Source organism: Suncus etruscus, chromosome X, assembly GCF_024139225.1.
Source record: "Suncus etruscus isolate mSunEtr1 chromosome X, mSunEtr1.pri.cur, whole genome shotgun sequence".
NCBI lineage: Eukaryota > Metazoa > Chordata > Mammalia > Eulipotyphla > Soricidae > Suncus > Suncus etruscus.
In genome coordinates, this window is record NC_064868.1 from 51,929,811 (window position 1) to 51,952,683 (window position 22,873).

Below are 22,873 nucleotides of genomic sequence, written 5' to 3' on the forward strand. Positions count from 1 at the left end.
AAGAGATTAAGGAGACAATCCCATTTAAAATAGTATCCAAAAATATCAAGTAAATAGGAATCAACCTTACAAGAGAAGTGAAGGACCTATACCATGAAAACTTCAAAACACTTCATAAAGAAATTAAAGAGGACCTAAAAAATGGAAGAACATCCCATGCTCATGGGTAGGTAGAAACAACATATGTGTGTATATATTGTCTTTTTTTTTGTTTTGTTTTATTTTCTTACCTAACTTTACCTGTTTTGTTTCTGCTTCGTCCAAAAACCTTCAAGAAAATGTCTTGCCTGGAATTAAAGCTCAGTTCAAAACCAGGGCAGAGAGATGATGGAGCCTGACACTTTCACCCCCAAATGCACCAGCAATATAATATAGCACCATTTATTTTTGCAAAGACATACTAAATATGGGGGAATTTTATGTATAGAAACAAGCTCTTATCTACTAGGGATAAAAACTCATACATTTTACAATAAAAGGGTGACTCCCACATTGAACATATGTCATTTGGCCTCAACCAACTTAAACTCCATATGATTAGACAGCGACCGTTCAAACCCAAATCCTAGATCTCAGACATAGAACCGATACAGTTCTCCAGAACAGCGCCAGTTACCAAACTCCCTCTGGGACATTCTTAATACTGCTCTGACACCAACATACGCCAGTTTTAATATGACATCCTGACAATGAGGAAATGGCAACAACTTGATCTAAGAGCCTGTTGTCTTATCTCACCACCTAACAATAAAATGATATCAGAAGACATGTCATCCTTTGATCTGTGCAAAAGCCAAGATCGCTAACTACAGAAGACTAACTGTGACAACCATGACCAGGCAGAGCTTATTTTGGGACCAATAAAAAAGACCCTAGTCTAGGCTTTGGCCTATGATCTGTACAACAACCAAGATCTCTAGTTCCAGAGGTCTGACTGAGACAACTGCAACTGAGCAGAATTTCTGGAAACATAAAAGTCTATCCTAGGCTTCATCCTAGGATTGGTGTAAAAACCAAGACCAACAAATAAGAAGACTGATTAAAACAATAGTGATAGAACAGAACTTCTAGAACTGTAAAGTAAGACTCCATCCTAGGCTCCATACTATGACCTGTGCAAATACCAAGATCTCTAGTTACAGAGGCTTGACTTTATTATCCATGACTGAACAGAAAATTTCCAGACAACACAAAAGAACCTAGTGTAAAGTAAAAGAGCATGTATGGAGCCTGTAGTTATTCCTATGATAGTATACTTCAAGGGTGGAGAAACCCTTTATCTCTTAGGTCAAGGGAATGCCCTTTCTTTTTCTTTTTTCTTTTTTTCAGTTTTTGGGTCACACCCGGCAGTGCTCTGGGGTTATTCCTGGCTCCAGGCTCAGAAATTGCTCCTGGCAGGCACGGGGGATCATATGGGATGCCGGGATTCTAACTGATGACCTCCTGCATGAAAAGCAAACGCCTTACCTCCATGCTATCTCTCCGGCCCCGGGAATTCCCTTTCTAATCTCCCCAATGTTTACTGTGCCTATACAAAAAAAAGAAGCACAAATTAATTTTTGTTATTGTTTTGCTTGTTTTTTTTAATTGTGCTTTGTTTAGTTTTTATTTCAGGACCATGGTTTATTTTGGTTGTTGTCTTTATTGCTGTGGTGTTTTTTGGTTTTTTTTGTTTGTTTGATTTTTTTTTTGTTTTTGGGCCACACCTGGCAGTGCTCAGGGTTTACTCCTGGCTGTCTGCTCAGAAATAGCTCCTGGCAGGCACGGGGGACCATATGGGACACCGGGATCCGAACCAACCACCTTTGGTCCTGGATCTGCTGCTTGCAAGGCAAACGCTGCTGTGCTATCTCTCCAGGCCCTGTTTGTTTGATTTTTTATATTGTTGTTATGTTTTTCTTCATTTTTTCCTTTCTTCTCTTAAATTAATTTTATAGCCTCTAGAAGGACTCCTTCCTATTTTTGCTTATTTGATTTTTGCCCCCCCCCTTTTTTCTCTCCTTCTAACAGAACCACATAACTTGAACCATCTTGTTCTGCCTCACAAATTGAGGGGGAAATAATGGGAGGTACCAAGACCAAACAATCATATGAACATTGTGTAGAAATAAAAAATAATCAGAAAAACACCAAATCCAAAGCCTATGACAACAGAATCGATACAATCTACAACAAGCAAGACACAGAGGGGACCACTTATACTAGCAGCTCGAGGGGCAAAGAAGGGGGATATGGGATGCATGCTGGGAACTGGGGTGGAGGGAGGACATTGGTGGTGGGAATGCCCCTGATTCAATGTCACTATGTACCTAAAATATTACTGTGAAAGATTTGTAATCCACTGTGGTCAAAATAAAGATTCAAAAAAAGCAAGTGTATATTGTAAACTGGTTAAGGGATTTCTCTTTCAAAATGACATGCTACAAAGGTTTGTTACCAATAATATTACAAATGATTTCTTTTATGTAGATACACTACAGAGCAGTAGGCTTCAGGCTAAGAGTGCATCTCAGTGCTGCATGAGACTGGACAAGTGGTGTATTGCTCTGGAAATGTGAGCTTGCGACAGGATGAGTAAGATTGTGTAAGTGAGAGAGAGACAGAAAGAAAGTGAGCGAGAGAATGGACCTAGAATTATCTGCTAAAACAGTACAATAAAAAACTATTTTTTTAATTTTTTGGTCACATCCAGCAGTGCTCAGAAATTGCTCCTGGCTTGGGGATGCCAGTAATCGAACTGGGCTCTGTTTGATGTTGGCCACATGCGAACAAATGCCCTACCACTGTGCTATCACTCTGACCCCAATAAAGAAACTTTAGAGCCAGAGTTAAAGTACAGCTTATAGGCTGCCTTGTAAACAGCCTACCCGGCTTAGATCTCTGGTGTTCAAGCCTAACAGGAATGATCGTTGAGCTCAGAGATAGGAGTAAGCCCTAAGCACCATTGGGTGTAGCCCCAAGACAAAAAATAACAAAAAATAAACTTTAATTCCATAAGCATAAGTTTTATATGCTAATTTTACATACAAAATTCAGGAACCCATTCAGCAGTTAGGCAGTTTCTTTGTAACACTACCTCAATCCTATGAACATTCCTTTTAATAAGGTGTTACAAATTTATATTCATTTTAACTAGAAAAAAGCTGTAATTTCTTATTTCTTTGGTGTTTTTGTTCCTGAGCAGTATGGACAGTGCTGAAAAAAGATTCCTTTCCACTACGCCTTTCCAAAAGAAGTATAACCATAAAGTTACTTAGATATATTTTGGTAATTAAATTGTAAGATTTGCATATTATTAACCATAACAGGATACAAAAATCACCAAGATAGAATAAGTCCTAAGCTCCCAAAGCATAATTGTACTATGACCTGTTATCTGTATTAGTATCTTGAGAAAGAAATGTGAATGTGAGATGCTGGGGATGTTGGTAAGTCATGAAAGGCATAAGAAAAGGGGAAAGGAGAAGAAAACTGAAGCAACTACTTCAGTACCAAAAGCCTTATGGTGTCATTAATATTGTATTTTAATATATCTAATATTATGAGCAATACTATTGTTAGGAGATAAATATACAATGTGTTTGTATTTATGCCATTAAACTTTTGGCTTCTGATTTTACAAATCATTGTTTACTAAAAAAAAGTCTTATTGAGGCCAGAAAGATGGCTGTAAGGCCTTAGATGCAGAAGGACGGTGATTCTAATACCTGTATCCCATATGGTCCCCCGTGCCTGCCAGGAGTGATTTCTGAGCGTAGAGCCAGGAGTAACCCCTGAGCACTGCTGGGTGTGACCCAAAATCCATAAAAAAAGCCAAAAAATCCACAAACGTCTTATTGTAGCCATCATCCATCCTTTGGTATTGCCTGTTTTGCTTGGTTCACCTTATACAGCTTATAATTTACATTGAAAGGGCAATCACTGAAGTCTGATTTATTTGTTTTGATTTTTATTTGGCTTTCCATTTATCTTTAAAAATGGAAAAACAGTCACATTCATATGATAAAAATACAAAATTTATTTGACTTTCAGGAAATATAAATTTAGGACCTAGAAGAATATGCAGTATTTTTAAAGAGCCTACTTTTCAAGCAGCAGGTAATGAGTTAAAATCCCTAGTGTTATACTCAGTGTTTTCCTGGAAACTTTTCTGTTCTGCTGCCTATGATCCAAGTTCCACATAATTTGTGGTCATAGTTTATCCCAGTTTGAGTAGGATGTTTCCAAAACATCACAACTGAAAGTATGTGCAAGAACCACAACCAGGAATCATGAACACGTGTGAGCACCATATCTACTCCCAGAAAGCACCGTAACCAAAACTTGTGTGCCATGACTAAAATTGTAATCCCATTAAAGCACACATGTGAACATTGCAGCCAAGTGGTGTTCAACTCCTCATAAACACCGTACCTTAAAATGTGTGGGCACAACAATGAAGGATGTGTACTATTTTTGACATACAACTTTATCAACAACAGTTAAGGGAAGGGGTGGATTGAAGAACAAAAAAAATTAACAGAAAAAAGAAATAGAAATAGAGGTCAGAATTATTTTTCACAGACAAAGTATGATTATAATGGCTTAGGAGACCTCAGCATAAAGGAGGCACAGTTGAATTATTATAGAAATTATGTTCAAGAATTTTGATCTCTTCTTTTATGTGGATTTGTATATAACAGACCTATTCAACAACTTCCTGTACATTGTGAGGAGACAGTGAACTCATCTCTAAAAAATGTTTATGGCCCACTTATTTGAGCATACTTAATTGGAGTCTGCTGTGGCACATGGCACTACAGGTGGTGTATGTCTAGTGGAAATTAATGTGATTCATAACCCTGCTATGATGACAGTTCTGCCCATTACAGCTACTCTAGGAATTTCTTACAGTAGACACATGTAAAGGCCTCGGAGCAATGAATCCCTCCTCTGACTTGTTAGGAAGAAATCTTCAATCAAAAATCCTGTTTAGGGGGCTGAAAAGATAATACAGGGTTTAAGGTGCTGGGCTTGCACATGATTGACCCTGGTTTGATCCCTGTCACCACATATTCTTACCTGAGCATAACTGCATGTGGCTTGAATCCTCCCTACAAATAAAGCAAATAAAATGAAAGTATGTTTTATTGTGGGGGTACATATGGCAGTATTTCTTATTAATTAATAGACAACTCTTATTTCTTAATCTGCACTCAGGGATCACCTCGTGAAAGGCTTAGGAGACCATACAGGGTCCCACAATTAAATCCAAGTCAGCCATATGCACGGCAAGTATCCTATATTAGGCCTGCTGTATTATTGCTCTAGCCTCAACAACCCAAATACTTTATTACAGATGAATGAATTAAGAAGTTGTGGTCTAGTCTGATCCAACCCCTATGGAAAATAGTTTGAAGGGTTCTCACTAAAATCAAAATTGAGCTTCCATAAGACCCAACAATCCCCCTTTTGGGTATCTATCCCTAGGTCAGAAAAACATTCATCCAAAAGAATGTATGCACACAGCTATTCACTGCAGCACTCAGTATAATAGCTAAGATGTGGAATCAATCTGATGCCCAAAAACAGATGAGTGGATCATGAAGATGTTGTACATATATAAAATTAAATACTACAAAGCTGTAAGGAATGATGCTATCATCCAACTTGCAGCAACATGGATGGAACTGGAAGATATTACGCTGAAAGGAATAAGCCAGAAAACAATAAATACAGAATGATATCACTTTTATGCGGTATTTAGAATAACTGCACGTATCAACACAATGGTCTAAATGGTAGTTGTTTTGAATATCATTAACCCCAGAGTATAGCGAGGAGAAGAGAAGGAACTGAGTGGAAGAGGAGAAACACAAAAGGTTATATTCTCTGCTATACTTCAAAGAGACCTTCAGCAACAATAAGGTTGTTTAGATTGCGCAGGTATCCAATCAACTGCTCTTTATATATTTCTATAATAATGTTCTAATATTTTTAATCACAGAAACAGATGCAGAATGTGTTTGGTAGCCAGGGACTCCCACTACAGTGCTCTCTGTAAGAAGTGTCTTAATTTTAATTTGCTTATAATAACTCCTTGATATTTTTGTCCACAGTGGTACTTGGAGATATGGCTTGGTCGCCCTAGTTTTGCATTGCAATGTTATATTATATTAGACTTAGAAGACTGTGCTCATTAAGATAATGTCTTGCAAAAATATTAATCTATTCATTTTCCATTTGATTATGCCTGCTAATATGAGCTAATGTTTATGTTCACACACAGTTAAATATGCAACTACAGGCCAAAAGCTCTTGCTACAGTGCTCATTCATTGAGTATGTTATTGAAATTTTTTTCAATTTTAGGTAATATAACATTATATTATAATGCTCATTATTTCAATCTGCTTTTAGGAAAGGAACCTGCTACATGATACTTCATGGTGTAGTCTCATCTTACAGTATTTCTTACCATGTTACTTAGTTTTATAGACTTGAAAATTATGATTATTTTTAATAATGCTTTATACAGAATCTAACCCGGGAAGGTTTTCTTCAGTAATGTTAACCCTCACCAATGATGATTTACCTAGAAAATGGAAAGCCTTTCCATCTGACTTACTTGCTGGCTTTATATATTTTTATTAATAATATTTTTTATTTAAATACCTTGGTTACAAACATGATTGTGGTTGGGTTTCAGTCATATAAGAGGACACACCCCATCACCAGTGCAATATTCTTATCTCCAATGTCCCAAATATCCCTCCTCCCCACCCCGCCCCACCTGTACTTTAGACAGGCTTTCTATTTCCCTCATACATTCTCATTGTTAGGATAGTTCGCAATGTAGTTATTTCTCTAACTAAACTCATCACTCTTTGTGGTGAGGTTCATGAAGTGAACTGTAACGTCCAGCCCTCCTCTCTTTTGCCTATGAAAATTATTGCAAAAATGTCTTTCATTTTTCTTAAAACCCATAGATGAGTGAGATCATTCTGCATTTCTCTCTCTCTCTCAGACTTATTTCACTCAGCATAATAGATTCCATGTACATCCATGTATAGGAAAATTTCATGACTTCATCTCTCCTGACAGCTGCATAATATTCCATTGTGTATATGTACCACAGTTTCTTTAGCCATTCATCTGTTGAAGGGCATCTTGGTTGTTTCCAGATCTTGCTATGGTAAATAGCGCTGCAATAAATATAGGTGTAAGGAAGGGATTTTTGTATTGTATTTTTGTGTTCATAGGGTATATTCCTAGGAGTGGTATAGCTGGATTGTATGGGATCTCGATTTTCAGTTTTTGGAGGAATCTCCATATCTCTTTCCAGAAAGGTTGAATTAGATGGCATTTCACCAGCAGTGGATGAGTTCCTTTCTCTCCATATCCCCTCCAACACTGATTGTTCTCATTCTTTGCAATGTGTGCCAATCTCTGTGGTGTGAGGTGGTACCTCATAGTTGTTTTGATTTGCATCTCCCTGATGGTTAGTGATGTGGAGCAATTTTTCATGTGCCTTTTGGCCATTTGTATTTATTCTTTAGCAAAGTGTCTGTCCATTTCTTGTCCCCATTTTTTTTTCATGGGATTAGAAGTTTCTTCTAAAGTTCTGTCAGTGCCTTATATATTTTGGAGATTAGCCCCTTATCTAATTTTTTTTTTTTAGTTTTTGGGTCACACCCGGCGGTGCTCAGGGGTTACTCCTGGCTGTCTGCTCAGAAATAGCTCCTGGCAGGCACGGGGGACCATATGGGACACCGGGATTCGAACCAACCACCTTTGGTCCTGGACCGGCTGCTTGCAAGGCAAACGCCGCTGTGCTATCTCTCCGGGCCCGCCCCTTATCTAATGGGTATTGGGTGAATAGTTTCTCCCACTCAGTGGGTGGCTCTTGTATCTGGGGCACTATTTCCTTCGAGGTACAGTAGCTTCTCAGCTTAATATATTCCCATCTGTTAAGCTCTGCTTTCACTTGTTTGGAGAGTGCAGTTTCCTCCTTGAAGATGCCTTTAGTCTCAATGTCATGGAGTGCTTTACCTACATGTTTTTCTATATACTTTATGGTATCAGGTCTGATATCGAGGTTTTTAATCCATTTGGATTTTACCTTTGTAAATGATGTTAGCTGGGGGTCTAAGTTCGCTTTATTGCAAGTGGCTAGCCAGTTGTGCCAGCACCACTTGTTGAAGAGGCTTTCTTTGCTCCATTTAGGATTTCTTGCTCCTTTATCAATGATTAGTGTCTATGTGTGTGCAAAAGGGTATGTTTTGGCCACCTCAATGTTTATCTAATATCAGCCTGTAATATATATAATGTCTATGTTGTATATTGTCCTTACCCTTAATATCTGTATATTGCCCTACTTACCACTTTACAAACCCTTTTTTAAAATAAAATCTTTGGGGCTAGTGAGGTGGCGCTAGAGGTAAGGTGTCTGCCTTGCAAGCGCTAGCCAAGGAAGGACCGCGGTTCGATCCCCCGGCATCCCATGTGGTCCCCCCAAGCCAGGGGCAATTTCTGAGCATTTAGCCAGGAGTAACCCCTGAGATCAAATGGGTGTGGCCCGAAAAAACAAAAAGTAAATAAAATCTTTATTTAAACACCATGGTTACATGCATGATTATAGTTGGGTTTCATTCATAAACAGAACACCCCCCTTCACCAGTGAAATATTCCCACCTCCAATGTCCCTCCCACCTCCCCCACCCCATCTATATTTGAGACAGGAATTCTACTTCTCTCACTCATTAACATTGTCATGCTAATTTTAGTGTATTTATTTCCCTAACTGGATTCATCACTCTCTCTGGTGAGCTTTATATTTATATTTATATATATACAACATAACCTAAATGTTATAATAATCTGAAATTGACCAACATTCATTTTAATATAGATTAAGACTAATGATTGAAACTTTTACATTATTTCTCTGTATACTTCCAGTTAGTTATCACAGAATTTTTAGCTAGATTTTATATTTTATTTTTATGTTAGAAGGCCTCTCATTGGGGTCGGAGAGATAGCACAGTGGTAGGTCACTTGCCTTGCATGCAGCCAACCCAGGAGACAGTGGTTTGATTCCTGGCATACCATATAGTCCCCTAAGCCTGCCAGTGGTAATTTCTGAGTAACTTCTGAGCACCACCGTGTGCCCCAAAATAAGTTTGAAAAAAAAGGCCTCTTATTGATACTCTGACTGTATCATAATTCCCTTTCACAGATATGCAAATTCAAATTAATCTTAAAAGTCAATAATTATTCTAAATATCATCATCATTATTATTAATATGCATTTTTCAAAATAGTACACAGTACAACCTTTAGAATATACGAAGAGTCAATATAAAGTTTTCTCCCTCTTTTACTGATTTACTATGGTTTATAATATAAATGATAGTTTCACTAAACTGAAAGATAAATTTTAATTAAAATTTTATTTGAGGGGGCCGGGCGGTGGCGCTGGAGGTAAGGTGCCTGCCTTGCCTGCGCTAGCCTAGGATGGACCGCGGTTCGATCCCCCGGCGTCCCATATGGTCCCCCAAGAAGCCAGGAGCAACTTCTGAGCGCATAACCAGGAGTAACCCCTGAGCGTCACAGGGTGTGGCCCAAAAACCAAAAAAAAAAAAAAATTTTATTTGAGACCCTTTATTAGTTTTTTTTATCCAAACATGAATATTACTTACAGCTAACAAATATTTTCTATTGTTTTTTTATAAATATGAACACTACAATACGTAATAAATAAATATATGGGAATGGAAGGACTTTGTTATAGATATTTTCTCACATCTTTAAATTTTTTTCCAAAATATCCTCAAATTGCATAACTAATGCATCCTTTTTGTTTATTTATTTATTTGAAGAAAATTCATCACATTAGTTGTTTTTTGTTTGTTTGTTTGTTTTTGGTTTTGAAGCCATACCTGGTGGCACTAAGGTCTGGCTCAGAAATCCTCATGCAATGCAAATGCTCTGCCCACTTTGGTATGGCTTCAGCAATATGCATCTTTATTAATTAGTTTAATGACCTATACATTGAATTAAAATTTTGTCCTTTTTCAATTCTGTCTAAGACAACAAAATAGATTTATAAATTTTTCATTACAGTCATTAGATTAATTCAGTTTCTCAACATGGACAACAATAGACATTTCAAGTTTCTCTTTTGTTGATTCAAGATTTTTATAGTCACAGGCAATGAAATATAGCAAAATACTAGATGCTTCACCAAAGGATATTTTAATTTGTAAAAAGAGGAATGTCAATTGCAATGAACTTAAAGGTATTTTATGGAGATCAATTATAGAAATGAATTATGTAGAATTTGATTATGTAGAATTGATTCTGTTATACACCTGTAAAATCACTTTTCTTTTTCCTTCTACTTTTATGAGTTAATTAGCACAAGTACCCTTAATTACATCAACTCTGACCCTCAGGTGATTTATGTTAATCTCAGGCTAATAAAAATGACAGGGAAAATAGCAGAGAGAACCTTGGCTGGCTCAAATAGTCAAGAAGATGCTCGACACCCCCTGGATAAAATGAACTTTTTCCCATGACTGATTTCTTGTGCGAAACTGAAGCTGGAGACTCCACAATTACAAAGCAAGCACTGATATTTTTACGTTGTCTTCAGAGATTCACAATGGAGTGTAAATCTTTATTATGAGTATTATTTAGTTTAGGTACTGTCATTTTTTATCTTTATTTAATCACCTTGATTACGAACATTATTGTAGTTGGGTTTTAGTCATAAAAAGATCACCCCCATCACCAAAATCCCCAATTGCTCTCCCCCCGCCTGTATTCAAGACAGGCATTCTACTTCTCTCACTCATTGATATTGTCAACCATAGTCGTCAGTGTAGTTATTTCTCTAACTGCACTCACCACTCTTTGTGGTCATATGTGGTGATATGATAAGCTTCATATCATGAGCCACTCCTTCCAGCCCTCATCTCTATTGTCTCTGGGCATTATTTCAATAATATCTTTAATTTTTCTTAAAACCCACAGATGAGTGAAACTATTCTATGTCTATCTCTCTCCCTCTGACTTATTTCACTCAATATAATAGATTCCATGTACATCCATGTATAGGAAAATTTCATGACTTCATCTCTCCTGATGGCTGCATAATATTCCATTGTGTACATATACCACAGTTTCTTTAGCCATTCATCTGTAGAAGGGCATTTTGGTTGTTTCCAGAGTCTGGCTATTGTAAATAGCGCTGCAATGAATATAGGTGTGAGGAGGGGATTTTTGTATTGTATTTTTGTGTTTTTAGGGTATATCCCTAAAAGTGGTATAGCTAGATCATATGGGAACTCAATTTACAGTTTTTTTTAGGAATCACCATATTGTTATCCACAAGCACTGAACTAGATGGCACTCCCACCACCAGTGAATAAGTACTGTCATTTTAAAAGTTTTTGACAATAGAGTTTTAGGTATACAATGTTCCATCTCCAACCTACAAACAATGTCATTTCTGTATACCATGACTGACTGAGATTATCTGGTATTTGTCCTTCTCCCTCTGACTTGTTTAAGCAGTCAACTGAATAATTTAATCTTTTCTTATGTGTCATAGTATTGAATTGTGTATATATACTAAATTCCTTTACCCATTCATCCATTGTTAGACATTTGGTTTGTTTCCATGTCCTGTCTCTTGAAACTGCTGCAATAGCTAGGTGTGCACAAATCTTTTCAAATTATCATTTTTGCACTTAGAAGTTAGATGTCACTTAAGCCCCCAGACATATAGTCAACTGATATTTGACAAAAGAGACAAGAACTTGAAATGGGACAAAAAAGTCTTTTCAACAAATGGTGTTGGTACAACTGGAAAACCACCTGTAAGAAATTGAAAATTGACCCATACCTCACCCCATATACAAAAGTCAACTTAAAGTGGATCAAAGACCTCGAAATCAGACCTAAAACCATAAAGTTTATTGAGAAAAAATAGGCAGAACACTCGAAGACCTATATATCAAAAAAGTCTTTGATGATAGATTGCCAATGGCAAGAACTTTAGCATCAAACATAAATAAATGGGACTACACCAAACTAAAAAGCTTCTGCATGGCAAAAGAAACCATAATTAACACAAGAAGACAGACAACTTAATGGGAAAAAATCTTTGCACTCAACATGTCCGATAAAGGGCTGATATCCAGAATATACAAAGCACTCAGAAAGATGAGCTACACAAAACCAAATAAAGCCATAGATAAATGGGGAGATGAAATAAAAAGACACTTCACCGAAGAAGATCAAAAGATGGCCAACAAACATGAAAACATGTTCACCTTCACTCATCATTAGGGAAATCCAAATCAAGACAACAATGAGGTACCACCTTACACCAGTGAGGATGGCTCACATCAAAAATAATGGAAACAATCTCTGTTGGTGGGGTTGTGGTATAAAAGGCACTCTCATCCACTGCTGGTGGGAATGCCCCCTAGTCCAACCCCTATGGAGAACATTCTGGAGAGTTCTCAAGGAACTCAGAATGGAGCTGCCATTTGACCCAGCAATTGCTCTTCTGGGTATCTACCCCCAAGTCGGAAGGACATTCGTCCCAAAATATGTGTGCACCCCACTATTTATCTCAGCACTCAGTATAATAGCCAAGTCTTGGAACCAACCTCGATGCCCAACAACAGAGGAGTGGATCATTAAGATGTGGTATCTATACACAATGAAATACTACATGGCAGTAAGAAATGATTTAATCACAGACTTTGCAGCAACATGGATGGACCTAGAACATATTATGTTAAACAAAGCCAGAAGATGAAAGATAAACACAGATGATAGCACTATTCTGAAACACCTAAAAACTACACCATATATACAACTAATATTCAAAGATCAAATAATAGGACTTAACAGGTTAGAAACTCCAAACACTGTAACATCCACATATACTGGGCACAAGTGCCCAAAACACATGAAAGAGGAACATCATAAACTCTCGACCACACATTAAACCATAAAGAAACCAGCAACTGCAGAAACAGCAGCATAGAGAGAATAGGTATGCAATCAGCCTCTTACTGCAAAGGCTCATAATAATCTCTTAGGGATCTCATACAAGTTTACAGGTAAAGAATACCACGGGAAATCATTGACTCCAACGGAAGTATTTCAAAACAATAGGTGTTAATGCCTTAAACTTAATATATTTCAAGTAACCTCTCAGCTTTTCTGTCCACAAGCGTTCTTGGATACAAAGGATGGACAACCTAAGATGGCATCTCGGATCTAAGCCACACGAGATACCATACCCAGGTTGCGTTACAAAATTGTCTGGATAAAACTTTTTAAGGGTATGCCTTCTTTTAGGACCTGACACATGTGACCAGCCAGACCACCGAAGCAGCAACTGTGACCTGCAGACTTATACTACGGGGCCTACTCATTGAACATATTCAAACAAAATGACATGCCCCCACTCTTTTCACCTCTCTTCTCACTATTCCTTCTTCCTTTTTACCTATTTAATCTTATTTTCCCCCTTTTTCCTTTCTGCCCCTTCCAAATACTCTCCCCTCTCCCCCTTCCAGGAATCCGACTACCCTTTCACCCCTCAATCCCATCCAGATTTTTCAACTTATTAAAACTCTTCACCCTCAGTTCTTAATCTATTAGGCATCAAGACTGACCTCCTACCCCAATGAACCAGTACCCAACACGTGAGCAAAGGAACATCCACTCAAACCCACACCTCATCCCCGGAAGGAAAAGACAACCAACACCCCTACTGACTCATGCTGTGTGGCTCTCCCTACCAACTTTAACGTGGACTGTTGCTGGATACCGGACTTAGCCCTAAAAGGACTCCCAATGCAAGAACTTTACACAAGATCCCCCCTCAGATCTTTTACCAATCTCAGGAAGGGCAGGGTGTGCGATGAAAAGGCACCTGGGAACCCACACCCCACAAGAAAATCTCAAAAGGCAATAGGGAAACCTATACTTCCATCATAAATATAAGACCTGTATAACACTACATCTTTATTTTTTATTTTATTTTACTTAAAATCATTTTTCCACTATACAGATGTGAGCAAATATATATATTTTTATTTCTTTTTTTTTTTTTTGGTTTATGGGCCACACCCGGCATTGCTCAGAAATAGTTCCTGGCAGGCACAGGGGACTGTGTGGGACACCGGGATCCGAACCAACCACCTTTGGTCCTGGATCAGCTGATTGCAAGGCAAACGCCGCTGTGCTATCTCTCCGGGCCCTTATTTCTATTTTTATGTTTTTGGGTGTGCAACTTGTTTCTCTGTTCTTTTCACTCCCAAATGCAACGGCAATATAATAAAGCACCATTTCTTCCTGCAAAGGCACACTAAAAAAGGGGAAATCCCATGTATATAAACAAGCTCTTATCTACTAGGGATAAGAACTCAGACTTATTTACAATACAGGGGAATCTCCCACCTTGAAAATATGTCAAGTGGACCCATCTTAGACTCCAGAAGATTATACTCCGACCGTCCAGACTTGAATCCTGAACCCCAGACATAGAATTGACACAGTTCTTCACAACAGCTACAGGAACCAAAGCCCATCTGGGACATCCTGAATACTACTCGAACTCCAACAGGTGCCAGTTCTAATATGATATCCTGACAACAAGGAAATTGGGAACAAATGGACATAAGAACAGGTTATCCTACCTCACCAACTAATGATAAAACAAAATCAGAAGACTTATCACACTATGGGCTGTGCAAAAGCCAAGAACGTGATCTATAGATGACTGGCTGATAGAACAGTGACCGGGCAGTATGTATTCTGGGACCAACAAGAAAGCCTTAGTCTAGGGTTTGGTCTACGTCCTGCACAACAATCATGACCTCTAATTCCAGAGTCCTGACTGAGGCAATTGCAACTGAACTGGTCTTCTGGAAACATAATGAAAGACGATATCCCAGGCTCCATCCGAGTTTCAGCGCAAGGGCCAAGACCACTAATCACAGAAGACAGATAAAATGACATCGAGGAAACAGAAATTCTAAAATCACAAAGAAAGTCTTCATCATAAGTTCCACTCCTTGACCTGTGCACAGACTGAGACCTCTAGATTTAGAGGTCTGTTTTTATCATCCAGATCGGAGCAGAAGTCTTCCATATGGCACAAAAACACCAAAGAGAGAGTAAATGAACGTGAAAGGAGTCTATAGATAATCCCATGACAATATATTCCAAGGGTAGAGAAACCCTGTATCTCTTAGGCCAAGGGGATTCCCGTTTCGGATGATCCCAATATTTACTTTGCCTATGCAGGGGGAGGGGAAAGAGACAAATAAAACCACTAAATAATCCTTCTTTTTTAATTTTTAGTTTTAATATTTTTATTATTTTTATCTATTTTTTGTCGGTTTCTTTGTTATGGGGTAGATATTGAAGTAGTTGTCCATTTTTTAGTTATATATTTACTTTTTCTTTCTTCTTTTCTCTTCTTCCTTTTTGCGCCTTGTCATATTTCCTATCTCATGACCATGGCAACTATGTGGTGCATATTTTTATGGGTGCAGTGCTCACTGAATATCTTATTTGATTCCTCTTTTTGAACTATTGTGGTGTTTCACCTTCTTTTTTCCCCTTCGTCCCTCAAACCAAGGATGAGAGCCTCTAATGACTCTGCTCATAGTCAGCGTAGTCTATTTTTACCCCATTATATTACTTTTCTCTTCCTCAAACAAAACCACATAACTTGAACTTTCTAGTCCCGCCTCCCAATTGGAGGGGGCAGTAATAGAGTCACCAAGACCAAACAGTTATAAGACCACTAAGTAATAAACTAGACACAGAAGGGACCACGCATTCTAGCAGCCCCTGGGGGGAAAGTGGAGGATATGGGAGGCAGGATGGGAGCAGATGTGGGAGGACAATTCGGTGGTGGGAAATCCCTGATTCAATGTAAATATGTACCTGGAATATTACTGTGAACAATATGTAAGTCACTATAATTAAAATAAAAATTATACTAAAAAACAAAAAACAAAAAATAAACAAACAAAAGAAAAGAAGTTAGATGTCACTAATTAGAGTCACTGGGTCACATGGAAGATCTATTATTACGTTTTTGAAGTGTCTCCATACTGTTTTCCATAGGGACTGAACCAGATAACTGTCCTACCATTAATTGAGGCTTCACTTTTTACCACATTCCTGTCAATACTGGTTGTTTCCAGTCTTTTTACTACATAGCATTTTCACTGGTGTGAGTTGAGAGCTCACTGCTATTTTTAATTTGCATTTTACTGATAATAAGTGAAAATATATTACACATTTGTTTCATATAATGATTATTTATAAAATGTAAAAGATAATAATTTCTTTAGACATTTTATGTCTGAAAAATTAAAATAGAAAAATATTTACAGTTTGGGGCCAAAGCGATAGCACAGTGGTAGGGCGTTTTCCTTGTACATGGCTGACCCAGGATGAACCTGGGTTCGATTCCCAGTGTCCCATATGGTCCCCCAAGCCAGGAGTGATTTCTGAGACCACAGCCAGGAGTAATCCCTGAGCATCACCTGGTGTGGCCCAAAACTATATATATATTTACAGCAATAGCTTAACACTCATATGCCTACTGTTGGAGTATCCAGTTTTCATTCTATTCAGGATAATTCTTTGCTGGTGCTTGTCACTCATGGACTGGAAGTACCTCTGTATCAGTCACTTACCCTACCTGTTCTCCACACAAGGGGTGATCTTTCTTTTCCCAATAAAGACCTCAGGTCTCAGGGAGAAGATGGTGTGGTTTTGTTTGACACAACTAGTCTAACCTCCTGCTAGTATCTTTTGCTAGTGAGTGGAGAGCTTGTGGTAAATTTTACCTAAACCTGTTATATTCTCTTCAATTTTGTGTGGATTATTTGCTGTGCTGGCATTGCTTCCAGACCCATGTTTCCCAAATTCCTTCAGGATTGGGGCATGAGGCTTCCACTTAACTACCTCAGAAAGAATGCTATTTTATTATATATTTGATTTTATTTCAAATACAAAATGAGCTTTTATTAATTTAATGTTCTAAATAATTCTGTCTTATTTTGTTTCATCTTTCTCATAGGTCATGTTGGTATTAATGATTCTAGTATATTTAATTTTTTGGGGGGTCAGACTCGGCAGCGCTCAAGGATTACTCCCTGAGCAGGCTCGGGGAACCATATGGGATGCCGGAATTTGAACCACCGACCTTCTGCATGCGAGGCAAACACACTACCTCCATGATATCTCTCCGGCCCAGATTCTAGTATATTTAAAATTATTTTGTATTCCTAAAACAATATAAAGCATGGGGGCCAGAGAGATAGCATGGAGGTAAGGCATTTGCCTTGCATGCAAAAAGACGGTGGTTCGAATCCCGGCATCCCATATGGTCCCCTGTGCCTGCCAGGGGCGATTTCTGAGCCTAGAGCCAGGAGTAACCTCTGAGCACTGCCGGGTGTGATCCAAAAAACAAAAACAAAAACCAAAGAATATAAAGCATGGCTTTTCAATGCTGCTAATTACTTGCTGAATATCGTGTGTATGAGAGAGAAATATTTTTTGAATGGCATAAGCCAGAGTTAGGAATTTATGGGACTATGATCATTCTTGTAGCTTAAATGATTTGGAGGCTAGAGAGATAGTACAGGACCTTGCATGAGGCCAACTTCAGTTCAACTCCTAGCACCAAATATACTCCTCCAATCATCATTGGGAGAAAATCCTGAGCAAAGAGCCAGGAATAAGCCTTGAGCACAGCTAGATGTTGCCCAAAAACTGAAAGAAAATAAATTTATAAATAAATCTGAATTTGTTTTGTTATTCTAGTGAAATATCTATATTTCTTCATGAATCTGTAACTAAATTAGGAAAACATTTTAAGGTTAGCTACTATAATCTGCTCCTAAATAGCTTTTAATTATTCTAATGATCAATATAGTGTTTAAATGCAAAAGCCAAAATAGATTTTGTATTTTTTTAAGAAATGATAACTATTCATAAAATCAGCATTCCGTAACTATAATTAAGATACTGATATATAATGGCCCAGATTATTATATATATGATTAAAGTGTTTAAATATACAAATAAATTGTCTATAAACTCAGAATTTTGGTGGTGTGGTAAATTCCACATAGAATTTCCACATAAGCTATATCCCTGAAATTCTATAATACTGTAAGGTAATAAATAAATTAAAAGAAAGGGGAAGGAAAGCGCATCATTTACATTTTAGGAACCCTAATTTGATCAAGTAGGTAACCATTTTGGACAATAGTCAATGGCCTATTAATTACAAAACTTAAAGATCAATGACCCTTTTCTCTTTTTATTTGTAAGTTAGAAAATTTGTATATTGCATTGATGATTAAAATACATTTGGTCATAATAAGGCATGTTCAGTAGGTGAGAAAATATCTGTTGAACCACTAAAATTTTACCAAAAATAGGAATAGTTTCAATGTTTTGCACATCCATATTTTTACCTTTAGCGAATATTTAATAGGTGAAATCTTTAAAGGAAAAATGGAATTAAAATAGAAACCTTTACAATGATGAAATTGCCGACTGATTACTACAACTTGCAGTTCAATTGGCATGAGAATGCATGTTCTCAACGGTCACCAAATCAAATCTATCTTTATTTTTCTTCTTTGGCAATGGCTAGAGCATGAGGAGAATATCATTGTTTAAAATGATAATGACTTAAGCGTCGTTTTCACGTTCCCATTGCCATTTGCAATTGTGTACCGAATCCTCTCCCTTTCTCTTAATTGCGCTTGTTAATCTTTCACTTTTTTGTTGCTTTTTCAATGATCTGTATTCATTTTCCATCTCTATATGGAGTCGCTTCGCTCCAGGCCCTGGGGCTTCCATCCAGTGCTTTCTGGACTGCCAATTGTACGCACACGCATGGGCAATTTGTAGCCACCGCCGGGCCTCTTCTAAAGCCACTTTCCTTTTTCTCTGAGGATTTTTCCTCCTCCGTTCCTGTCTTTGTTTCTGGGGCTCTCCATGTTCCCTCCCTCGCACCCCCCACAGCCCAGAAGTTTTTAATTTGACCTAGTCGAATCAGGGGCTCGGCGCCGGCAGCCGGGGGGGGCGGGGGGGCGGGAGGCGAGCTGGGAAATGGGGGAGGGGAAGGGGCGGAGAGGAGCGGGCGGAGCGGCTGCAGGAATTGCTGGGAGTGAGAGCGCGCGGTGGGATCACTCGGCGGCGGCGGAGGCCCTGAGACCGGGGAACGGGCGACTTCGGCCTGCGGCCTACGCGGAGCCTTCTCTGCACCCGAGGACTAGGCACCCGCCGTCTTCATCATAGAGGTACTGTGCTCCGCGCTTCCTGCCCGGCCCAGCCTGCTGCGGCGGAGCGCCTTTCTTCCTTCCCGAGCTAGCTCTCTCGTCCGCCCGCGCCTTTCCTGTTTGCCTGCGTCACCGCGGCCGCCATGGCTGAGAATGGCGAGAGCGGCGGCCCCCCGCGCCCCTCCCGCGGCCCTGCCGCCGCCCCGGGCCCTTCCTCGGCCCCGGCCGAGCCCAAAATCATCAAAGTCACCGTGAAGACCCCGAAAGAGAAAGAGGAGTTCGCGGTGCCCGAGAACAGTTCGGTCCAGCAGTTTAAGGAAGCGATCTCCAAACGCTTCAAATCCCAAACCGATCAGCTGGTGCTGATCTTTGCGGGAAAAATCCTGAAAGATCAAGATACCTTGATCCAGCACGGCATCCACGACGGCCTGACCGTCCACCTGGTCATCAAAAGTCAGAATCGACCGCAGGGCCAGTCTGCACAGCCGAGCAGTGCCGTGGGAAATAACTCGACCGCGGCCCCGGCCTCGGCCTCGGCCTCGGCTTCGACTCCCAGGAGTAACTCCACACCTACTTCCACAAATAGCAACCCATTCGGGTTGGGCAGCCTGGGTGGACTCGCAGGCCTCAGCAGCCTGGGCTTGAGCTCCACCAACTTCTCCGAGCTTCAGAACCAGATGCAGCAGCAGCTCCTGTCCAGTCCCGAGATGATGATCCAGATCATGGAAAATCCCTTTGTTCAGAGCATGCTGTCGAATCCTGATCTAATGAGGCAGCTGATTATGGCCAATCCACAGATGCAACAATTGATTCAGCGAAACCCAGAAATCAGTCACCTGCTTAACAACCCAGATATAATGAGGCAGACCCTGGAAATCGCCAGAAACCCGGCCATGATGCAAGAGATGATGAGAAATCAAGACCTGGCCCTCAGCAATCTGGAGAGCATCCCAGGGGGTTACAATGCTCTGAGGCGCATGTATACTGACATTCAAGAGCCTATGCTGAATGCTGCACAAGAGCAGTTTGGGGGTAATCCCTTTGCCTCCGTGGGGAGCAGTTCCTCCTCGGGGGAAGGTACTCAGCCTTCCCGCACCGAAAATAGAGATCCATTACCCAATCCATGGGCGCCACCAGCGGCTACCCAGAGTTCTGCGACTTCCAGCACAACTACCAGCAGTATCAGTAGCTCCAGCAATGCAACTGGGAACACCATGGCTGCAGCCAATTATGTTGCCAGCATCTTCAGTACCCCAGGAATGCAGAGCTTGCTGCAACAGATAACTGAAAACCCCCAGCTGATCCAAAATATGCTGTCTGCTCCCTACATGAGAAGCATGATGCAGTCACTTAGTCAAAACCCAGATTTGGCTGCACAGATGATGCTGAATAGCCCGGTGTTTAATGCAAATCCTCAGTTGCAAGAGCAGATGCGTCCACAGCTCCCATCTTTCTTGCAGCAAATGCAGAATCCAGACACAATATCAGCCATGTCAAATCCAAGAGCAATGCAGGCTTTAATGCAGATCCAGCAGGGACTACAGACATTAGCTACTGAAGCACCTGGACTCATTCCAAGCTTCACTCCAGGAGTGGGGGTGGGGGTGCTGGGAACTGCTATAGGCCCTGTAGGCCCTGTTACACCCCTTGGGCCCATAGGGCCCATAGTTCCCTTTACCCCCATTGGGCCTATTGGGACCATAGGACCCACTGGCTCTGCTGATACCACTGGCTCTGGTGGTCCCACTGGGCCCACTGTGTCCAGCTCTTCACCCAGTGAAACTATGAGTCCAACATCAGAATCTGGACCTAACCAGCAATTTATTCAGCAAATGGTTCAGGCTCTTGCTGGAGCAAATCCTCCACAGCTGCCAAATCCAGAAGTCAGATTTCAGCAACAACTGGAACAGCTCAATGCAATGGGGTTCTTAAACCGTGAAGCAAACTTGCAGGCTCTAATAGCAACAGGAGGTGACATCAATGCAGCCATTGAGAGGCTGCTAGGCTCTCAGCCATCCTAATTACATTTCTGTACCTTAAAAAAAGCATCTTATTTTTGATAATGGCTCTTAAATCTTTAACTACAGAGAATTGTGCTTTAATTTTGATTATTTTAAATCTGTCTAGTTATAAGTTCAATATGATGTATTTTAAGGTGGAGTCTGTCTTTTATCTTTCCATTTCTCCCCCTTCCTCCCTCCTGCCTTCTGTTTTCTTCTGTTTTCTGTGGTGAAAATCAATGATGTTTCACTCAAAGGTGTTGCATGTACTTTTCTCTTTATTATGCATTTATTGTGGGTTTTTTGGGGGGAAAATCAAATTTCACGTTTGGGTGAACAAGTTTTGTCTTACAGATGTCCAGTTTACTTGCATTTTAAATAATAGGCTATTATAGTAATGTAGAAAGAAAAATATTAAAAACAAACAAATTATTGGAAGCTCTAATTTGTGGTACAATATTGCTATTGTGACTTTGGCATGTATTTTTGCTAGCAAAATGCTGTAAGATTTATTCCATTCATTTATCCCTTTTGGCAATGTTTGTACACAGTACAGTAAAAGCAACTGGAATTGTATATCTAGAAATATTACAACAGAACATCTCTGAGCAGGATAGTATAACCAAAATGAGAAAGGATATAGGGAATATTTCTGGAGTTAAGTATGTTTCGAAATTTTGTAGAATCTTACAGCTTCTTTGATAAACTTATCAGTGAAAATGTTGGCTAGACAGGTTCAGTTAAAAATACAGTAGAATTGTTTCTCCTGGTATCTCTTAAGTAGACATTTAATTGTACAGAAAACCTACAGTGTGACATTCAGCATTTGCAGATTGACTGTATATGACCTTAATCTTTGTGAAGTGTGAAGGATCATGTGGTAATGCCAAGAAAGTGCATTTTACCTCAGCCTGCCTTCTTAGCTTCTTCTCAAGAGACCCTAATACACATTTTGATTTGTAATTGGAAATGTAATTTTCACTGAAAGTGTCTTGTGATGTTTGTATTACTTTTAACTGCAATGTAAAAAATCTGTATCTTTTGACTATCAGTTATTTCTCTTGTGCATAGGGAAAAATGCATTAAAGTGACTAAAACAATAAAAAATTTAAAATGGATATATCTTTTTCTTTTTTCCTTCTGACCCTAGAATCATGTGTATAAAGGGAGCCCCACCCCAAGATTACATCAGTATTATCTTTTACTTTTAAAATGTTTAATGGTTTTATTAAAATAGCTTTTTGTTCTATTTGGAATTATTTTGATATTTTATTTTTTAAATATTTTTATTGATTATTTGGTTTTTTTTTATATTTCCCCTCTTCCATTTGAAATGTTACATTCTATCTATCCATATGTATTGTGTGCGAATTCTTTTTAGTTCTACTGTTATCAGAGCCCTAGTACACTGGCTAGCAGTTATTTAGTTAGCAGTATGCTTTCTTCTCTGTTGGGGTTTGCCCTCCTTATTTAGTGTTTTATTAATACTATTGTGAGGTTGCATTTGGTAGGTCTTGTGTTCACCTTCTTCAGTGCTAGGCAA

General features: G+C 39.2%; 1 protein-coding gene across 1 annotated transcript; it reads left to right on the top strand.

Moving 5' to 3' along the window:
* The first annotated feature begins 19,190 nt into the window (after positions 1-19,190).
* UBQLN2 (ubiquilin 2) lies at positions 19,191-22,448 on the top strand. Its single transcript, XM_049767237.1, has one exon. It carries the CDS (start codon positions 19,474-19,476, stop codon positions 21,349-21,351), a length of 1,878 nt encoding a protein of 625 aa, XP_049623194.1. The 5' UTR covers positions 19,191-19,473; the 3' UTR covers positions 21,352-22,448.
* Positions 22,449-22,873: the final 425 nt, after the last annotated feature.